At 48.6% G+C, this 7,620-nt stretch overlaps 2 protein-coding genes and 1 non-coding gene across 3 annotated transcripts in view; 2 read left to right on the forward strand and 1 right to left on the reverse strand.

Annotated features, from left to right (window-relative positions):
• Window positions 1–461: 461 nt before the first annotated feature.
• On the reverse strand, window positions 462–577 carry FOIG_02588. The gene has a single exon (XR_004093416.1). It is a non-coding gene; the product is annotated as a 5S ribosomal RNA (ribosomal RNA).
• A 1,978-nt stretch (window positions 578–2,555) lies between these two features.
• FOIG_02589 (uncharacterized protein) lies at window positions 2,556–4,663 on the forward strand. Its single transcript, XM_031199920.1, has 2 exons — window positions 2,556–3,886; window positions 3,933–4,663. The coding sequence occupies exons 1-2, from the start codon at window positions 2,801–2,803 to the stop codon at window positions 4,455–4,457; spliced, it is 1,611 nt and encodes a 536-aa protein (XP_031069688.1). The 5' UTR covers window positions 2,556–2,800; the 3' UTR covers window positions 4,458–4,663.
• A 1,566-nt stretch (window positions 4,664–6,229) lies between these two features.
• Window positions 6,230–7,620, forward strand: part of FOIG_02590 (uncharacterized protein) — a 3,139-nt gene continuing 1,748 nt past the window's right edge. The window contains exon 1 of the mRNA XM_031199921.1: window positions 6,230–7,619. Within this exon, the coding sequence (XP_031069689.1) occupies window positions 6,387–7,619 (1,233 nt within the window). The 5' untranslated portion in view covers window positions 6,230–6,386. The remainder of the gene's footprint in view (window position 7,620) is intronic.

Consider the following 7,620-nt stretch of genomic DNA (forward strand, 5'->3'; position numbering starts at 1 on the left):
TGCAAACCAACACAGAAATACCAAGGATTCGAGTTGCATGTAAGATTACGACTTTACGGGCGTTAGCTACCCATGTCGTTTACCTCCAGGGTTCTTCCCGGACAAATAGGCTTTGGGCTCTGGAACATCCGGGATCCATCAACAGCTTCTAAAATGCGGGGAGAGAGCCACGCCAAGAGAGGGCTCAAGAGTTTATGGCCGGCAATCATTGTTTCTTGAGACTTGCCCCCGGAAAAGGACCATTACACGAAGATGACGAGCGGGGGTGAGCAAGGGATCAGGGTTGCAATTGGTCTGGGGAAGTTGGGTTCTTTGCGGGTGGGATCTTCAGAGTTGGTGGAGTGCGGTGATTCCCCCGCAATCTGACTATCGACGTTTTGGTAACTATATCGGCTCTATTCTTGGCATATCAACCAACACGACAGCAAAAATATGAGCATTTCTGAGAGAGAGCAAAAGATAACATACAACAGCGGGGATTCGCTGGTCGTCACCGACCCAACTACTAATCCGCCCCTTACCAGCTTATCTATGGGAGAGCGGACGGGATCCCGAGTTCTCTGGTAGGTATGGTCGTATGTGCTTGATTCTCCTTCAGTCCGCATTATCATCACGGCATTGGAATCCCGATAAGCTTCACCTTTTTTCTTTTCCAAAGGGATGGTAATACATAAGCTTCACACGGTGTATTGTGGTCTGGAATGATAGGTCCGCAGCTGTAACATCTGCACTGCAACGCTACCATGTCCGCGTCAGCATTCGGATAAGTTGCAGCGAGGAAAACAAACAGCGGGTGGCATTCACGTCCTTGGCTTTTCATGTTCCTGCGGAATGTCTCAGCTCGTGTGTTTTGTTATGATGATCAAAGTTTTGTCTTTCGTATATAAACAAGAATCATATCCTGGATCAAGACAGATCAGGGTCCACACTGCAGTGATGCTGTCAACAAGGATACTGTCTGTGCTGTAGTATTCGTCTTCGTGCCGAGAAGTCTTGTGCTCAGATGCCCAGCGAGATCAACACTCTGATCGTCGAGATAGAAACCTGCTCCGCTTGTCAAGTGACTCTGCATTGACCGTGGAGGCCTTGTGGTTCAGGCATTGGTGGACAATTAGATCCCGATTACTAAGATGCATCATGAAGTTTGAGCAAGTTGAAGCGAGGACGGGTTTAAGCGAGGGGAACTCATGCGGAGATGTCTGAGCTAGAACGAAAGAAGCACGCCCATGGAAGCCTCAATATGGGACATGCGCGTATAAGTGAAGCATGCCGCGCTGGTTGACTCCATGTGGGTTTATGTGGGCTCCCCACATGAGAATATGGTGTTTTTTGGACATAGTAATTTATGAAAGTTCTATACAGAATTAGACTCCATCTGTCTTGTCAACGGATTCAACGGATTGCAGAAAAAGACCTACTCAATTACTAGGTATCACTTCACAGCTGAGTTCTCGGCATGATTTCTGGCTGATAAAAGAGCTCTAGCTAGGATATCATCCTAAGAGATGCCTCATAAGAGCTCATATAGAATGAATCAAAATATGAGAGAAGCTTATATATATCTGTCTATAGAGACTGCTTATCTGGCGTTCGACTATAACTCACGATATATGTTGAGTCAGTTTATCAGTAGCCGAGACCAATATGAGTCTTGATTCAATACCAACTTTTATACGTTAGAATTCTTTTTCAGGCCAGCCTAATAGTCTTACAAAGTAAGCCAGCTCACCACAATTCCCTTCCCCTACCGAAGGGATAGCCTCAGGATAGGAAAGTTACCTCGTACTGCAGAAGGACATCCTCATCTGATTAACTTTGCCAAGTCCATAGCAAGACATTTTTCAGGTTCAGAGCCCGAGTTCAGCCTCGTTTCTTCAACATATATCCTCATGGAACGCTAGGCGTGAGAAACGTGAGTGAAATAGTTCATGCTTCGCTGAATACATTATAAGGATGTTCCTTACTTTTCCTGGCCTCAATGCTCGGAGTAAAGTTTCCTCAATATCTCATCACTGTTATACAAGTGGACACATTTCCCGTCATTCGTTTGCCGATTTCTTTTTGAAATGCAATAGTGCCAAAGCCATGGATCAATAAGTGTTGATCTGCGCGCGGATACGTTGTTGTCCCAGCGTAATAGGCCTACTCTAAGAGGCTCCCTCTTACTATAGAAATATATTATGATCCTTGAAGCACTCGTGTGGGTGTGTACCAAGTCATCCAAGCTTTCATTATCTACACAATTTTGAAAGAGGCCCAGTATGGGAACTTCTGGCAGCCCTGAATTTCAAAGTAGGACCAAGCAGGAACCCGTCCTCTCCATTTTATAGGCTATAAACCTGAAGATCAAAACCCTATCACTATATTTGAAGTTGTTTCAAAACTGTTTCATGATGTACCTATGCGAGATGTAGGTCAGTCAGAATCTACAGCTCAGTTGCTCATCACATGCAGGATACCCTACACCATTCCGCCTCATCATCTGGAAAGACAAAAGAGTAAAGTCACGCGAGAATTGACATCATTTATCTATAAACTTCATCAATTCCATCTTCATACCTTTTTTATACATTATTAATGCACGTGGTGGCTGATCAACCCCTCCATGACAAACTCCAAATTGCGCCATCCAGATCACGTCTTACGAACTCTCGCAGCCCAGCCCATCACAAGCCAGAAAACACGCGGATGTCTCGCCCCGAAACAAGAAAACAGCTTATCAATATCAATCACGTCTTCACTCCCCCAAACCCATAAGAAACAAAAATGTCCCGAATAACTCACCAGCAACGTATCCAAAATGGCAGACTCGTCCAACGCGCCGCTGCTTCAATCGCGCAGCTCATACGGTTCAACCGATAAGACCTCTACGCGCCATGATTCCATCGACAGTGAAGCTGCGGGGGAGATACGCCCGAGTCGAGATGTAGAAGATGATGTACTTCCTGAGACGTCGACCATTGGGAGGAGTTTATCGTGGCAGAGCGCTTACATCCTCGTTATATCGCGCGTCGTCGGCAGCGGTATCTTTGCGACACCCGGAACAATCGTCCAATCTGTCGGAAGCGCGGGATTATCACTATCGCTATGGGTAATCGGCGCTTTCATCGCAGCTTGCGGTCTTGCGGTGTCGCTCGAGTTTGGATGTATGCTTCCTCGGTCGGGAGGTGATAAAGTATACCTCGAGTTTGCGTACAGAAGACCACGATTACTTGCGTCTACGCTGTTTGCGATGTATGCTGTGCTTTTGGGATTCACAGCGAGTAATTGCATTATTTTTAGTAAATATGCGTTATTTGCGCTGGGAGTCGAAGCGACGGATGTGTTGAGCAAGAGCCTCGCTGTTGGACTTCTCACGTTTGTTTGTATCACACACAGCGTGTTTCCTAAAGCAGGCGTCAAGATCCAGGATGTTCTGGGCTGGATAAAAATCGGCATCATCGTCTTTATGATCCTCTCAGGCTTCTACGTCGTCATCTTCCGTCCCGACACTACATCCGCACCACTCACGCATCAACTCGCATGGGAACACCTTTGGGAAGAGACGAGCTGGAACTGGGGCGTCATCGCAACGAGTCTCTTCAAGGTCTTTTATTCATTCGCGGGATTGGACAATGCTGCGAACGTCATGAATGAAGTCAAGCAGCCCGTGAGGACGTTGAGGTCTGTTGCGCTGACAGCGCTGGGGACGGCGTGTGGACTGTACATGCTTGTTAACATTGCTTATTTTCTGGTGGTGCCGATTGAAGAGATCAGAGGGAGTGGTGAACTCATCGCTGCGCTGTTCTTTGAGAGGTTGTTTGGTGAGAAGTTTGGGAGAGTTGTTCTCCCGACAGCTGTGGCATTATCGTCAGTTGGGAATGTCATGGTCGTTGCTTTCGCAATGGTAAGTCCCTCGGCCATCGTCTACGAGTGATTGTTAACGGGAATAGGCACGCATGAAGCAAGAAATCGCAAGACAAGGCTTCCTCCCATACTCATCCCTGCTCTCCTCCTCACGACCATTCAACTCTCCCATGGGTGGCTTCATAATCCACTACATCCCCTCCTTTCTCGTCATGATCCTCCCACCCTCTGATTCAATCTACTCTCTCATTCTCGACATCGACGGATACGCCGCGCAGCTCATCGGGCTCGCCGTAGCAATCGGTCTTGTGAAGCTCCGCTTCCAACGTCCGGACCTCAAGCGACCCTTTAAGGCGTGGATGCCCGCGGTGAGTATTAGAATAGCGATGAGCTGCGCTTTAATAGTGGCGCCGTTTTTTAGACCGCCGGACTACGAGGGGGAAGTGTTTTACGCTCTGTATGCGGTGTTTTCGTGGGTCATTCTTGTGGGTGGTGTAGGGTATTGGTATCTTTGGACGAGGGCGGTGCCGAGGTGGAGGGGGACGAGGTTGCGGGAGGAGACGTGTGTTTTGGAGGATGGGACGACGATCACGAAGCTAAGTTATTCTTAGAGAGATCGGAAGAAACGGTTGATGTGCATTGCAGATGAAGATTTGTCGATCTTTTAGGTCCGAGACATCCTAGAGGTTAGACTACACAGCGCAAGGAACACAGTACATCATTTATAGACTTTTCCTAAATTTAGATGGCATTTTCATAAATTTAGATGATATCTTAATTCTATGGTGAATATTTGCAGACTTATCGTAGTGAAGAACTCTATTACCATCTCTTCCGTATTCACAAACTCCGAATGCCTTCAACCTCCACTTCTTCTTCCACTCCCACAGCGTTCCAAATTCTCGGGTCCGCAATCGCTCGCCAAGCCCTTATCGGCGCATCGTAAGATTGCGTTATGGGTCAAATCGATCTAGCTCGCAAACATAAACATGTCTAGCCTTATTCCGTTATTCGTGTGTCCCGTCCCACCCACCACGTTTTTTGTTCTTTATCTGCTACCAGAACCAGAAACAAGAAGAAGCCAGCCTCAGTGGAGTTAGCCCAAACGTCAGTGGAGCAAGCGTTAGTTGAAACGAGACCAAGTCAAGCCATGTTTTCTCGGACGACGACGGTGGAGAGGCCGAGAGAACTGTACCTACCATGTGATGAGTGAGTGAGTAAGTGAGTGAGTGAGTCTTTGTTGAGTTGAGGGTCTGAGTGTTCCCCCTGCCAAGGAATGACATGCTTTTTCTTCGGGTACCTGCCTGTGCTACAAACAAAACAATTTAAACGAGCAAACATTCTGTGGGCCATCGCCTACACATTGAACCCTCTCAAAACATCTTCATCTCGGCCGAGTAGAAAATGCCACTGATGCTTTTTTCCCAAACTCCACGATCTATCAACTTGTCACCCGTTGATAGTTACTCAATAGACTCGATACGAATTGCTCTGACAGCAATAGGAGGCGTACGCAATTCCTCCCCTTTCTCAACGCCACGGCGCAAAAAGTGGTAAATTACGGCGGCGCTAAAAGGTGATTGACTGGGGTACGTTTGTTAGGGGAGACCCGTAGTTGAACTGGTCATGTCTGATTCTATGGTAGATGGTGAAGTGAGGGCTTGAGTGTCGGATTGTTGGCATTGGCCAAGATTTTGGTAGACGTCATTGTTTGTTGGGCTTCTTTGAGAGTGTTAGTTGGTGATAAGCGCTGAGTGTTGTGGATGGTGGCGTTATGACGGCGGTTGATGGGCATGGGATTTGGAGAATGCCTTCAAAGGTTACTCCCATTTTCAATTGACAATGAAGCCTGTTGAAGTCGTAGAGCAGAATACACAGTGGTTGATGCCATGAAAACTGTAGCTGTCATCCAGTCTCACGTTTCAGGCACCAGCACGTCTCCCACTCACCGAGACACACTCTCCAATCACCACAACCACCACTGACTACTCCTACTCTGCCCTAACAAAACCCCATCCTCAGTAACCCTTACCTGTACGTTTCATTTTATTTCCCGTAGCGTTATAAACCAAGACGCCACCAAACGGTCTGCGCCCCTGACTAGCCACCTCCTCCCCGCTACGACACCGCAAGCTATCGATTCTTCCATCCCCGAATCGTGATAGCTTCACCAGGTGAAGTCTAGATTTAGGAGATGGCTCTAACGCTGCGGCGCTCTTTTTGGTGTGGGATTTGGATCTTTGGTGCGAAGTGACTTTGCTTGCTAGATCGCACCAGCGGCGATTGAGGTGGATGGATCGGTAATTAAGCCAAGAATTCGATGGAAGACTCTTATATACCCGGCGTCGTACGTTCGTTCTGTGACTGTCTTTCTTAGCGGTAACACTCACCTTCTTTTCTTGCTGTTGCTGTGCATTTGCCCCGTCACTCTTTTGACTTGATACTCTCTACCAACTGTATTTCCACTCACTACAGGAGGATTTTTATTCTCACTTACAATCGTTACCCTTACTGCAATAGCTTAATAACCTACCTTCACAATGCCTTCCTCAAAGGTCTTTGCAGCCATCTTGGCTGCTCTGGCCATGGCCGACGCCAGCCCTTGTAAGCCCAAGCCTGTCACAACAAGCGGTTCAACTGCCGCTGTCGTCACTACTTCTGGCTCAACCGACATTCTTTCTTCTACTGCTACTACTGAGACTGCTGCTACCACCACCACTGGAGCTGCTTGCTCTCACTACACTCCCTACACTGACATCGTCCCCGCTGATTGCGGCAAGACGGGCGTTGCACCCAGCTGCGCTGACAAGGTCATTGGATCTCCTATCACTGTTACCGACTATGCTCAGTGTGGTAACACTTGCGGTATGACTGTTGGCTGCAAGTCTTTCTCCATCAAGGGCTCTTCTTGTACCTTGTACAAGGCCCCTGTTTCTTCACTTGGATATGTGTTTAACGAGGGTTCCGATGCCAGCCACTTCTATGATCTGGATCTTTGCTTTGGATGTGGTGAAGGCACAACTACCTCTGGTACTGAGACTATCACTGGATCGCAGACTACTGGAACTGAGACTGAGACCTCCGCTACTGGCTCTGCTACCGAAACTACCGGTACTGCTTCAGCTGGAACTACAACTGCTACCGGCTCAGAGACAGAGACTTCTGCCACTGGTTCCGAGACCGGAACAACAACTGCCACAGAATCTGAGACTGAGACCTCTGGTACAGCCCATGCTACAGGCACAACCGACACTGAGACCTCAGCCACTGGTTCCCAGACCGAGACTACAACTGCTCCTGGCGCTACCACTGAGACCTCAGCTACCGAGACCCTCACAGCCAACACAGATACAACAACAGCCGCTGCCACAACCACAACCTCCGCCGGCTGCACAGCCTACACCCCCGTCGCCAACCCTCCCTCCACCAACTGTGCCGTCCGAGGCGCCCCCAGCGGCCTCAGCGCCTTCTTCAACAACCTCGCAGGTCTCGGTAACTCCAACACCGCAGACTGTGCTCGCAGCTGCGGTGTCTACCACGATACCACTAAGCCCAACGACAAGTGTGTCTCATTCGCTCTGGACGCGAGCAATACTTGCTACCTGTACAAGGTTCCCATTAGCAGCTTGAATGTTGGTGAGGGTTCGCCCGTCTTGGAGTTTTATGACTTTGAGGCTTGCTACTCTTGCGATGAGGGTGGTGCTACTACCACTGCTGCTGGTGCTGATACTACCACTACCGAGACTGGCTCAGAGACTGGCACTACTACCACTG

The sequence above is a fragment of the Fusarium odoratissimum genome (genome assembly GCF_000260195.1).
Source record: "Fusarium odoratissimum NRRL 54006 unplaced genomic scaffold supercont1.3, whole genome shotgun sequence".
NCBI lineage: Eukaryota > Fungi > Ascomycota > Sordariomycetes > Hypocreales > Nectriaceae > Fusarium > Fusarium odoratissimum.

Excerpts from the sequence above, each read along its gene's own strand:
- FOIG_02589 (XM_031199920.1), top strand. The coding sequence starts at position 2,801 with ATGGCAGACTCGTCCAACGCGCCGCTGCTTCAATCGCGCAGCTCATAC. Across the intron at positions 3,887-3,932 it reads TGGTCGTTGCTTTCGCAATG|GCACGCATGAAGCAAGAAAT; the intron begins GTAAGTCCCTCG and ends TAACGGGAATAG.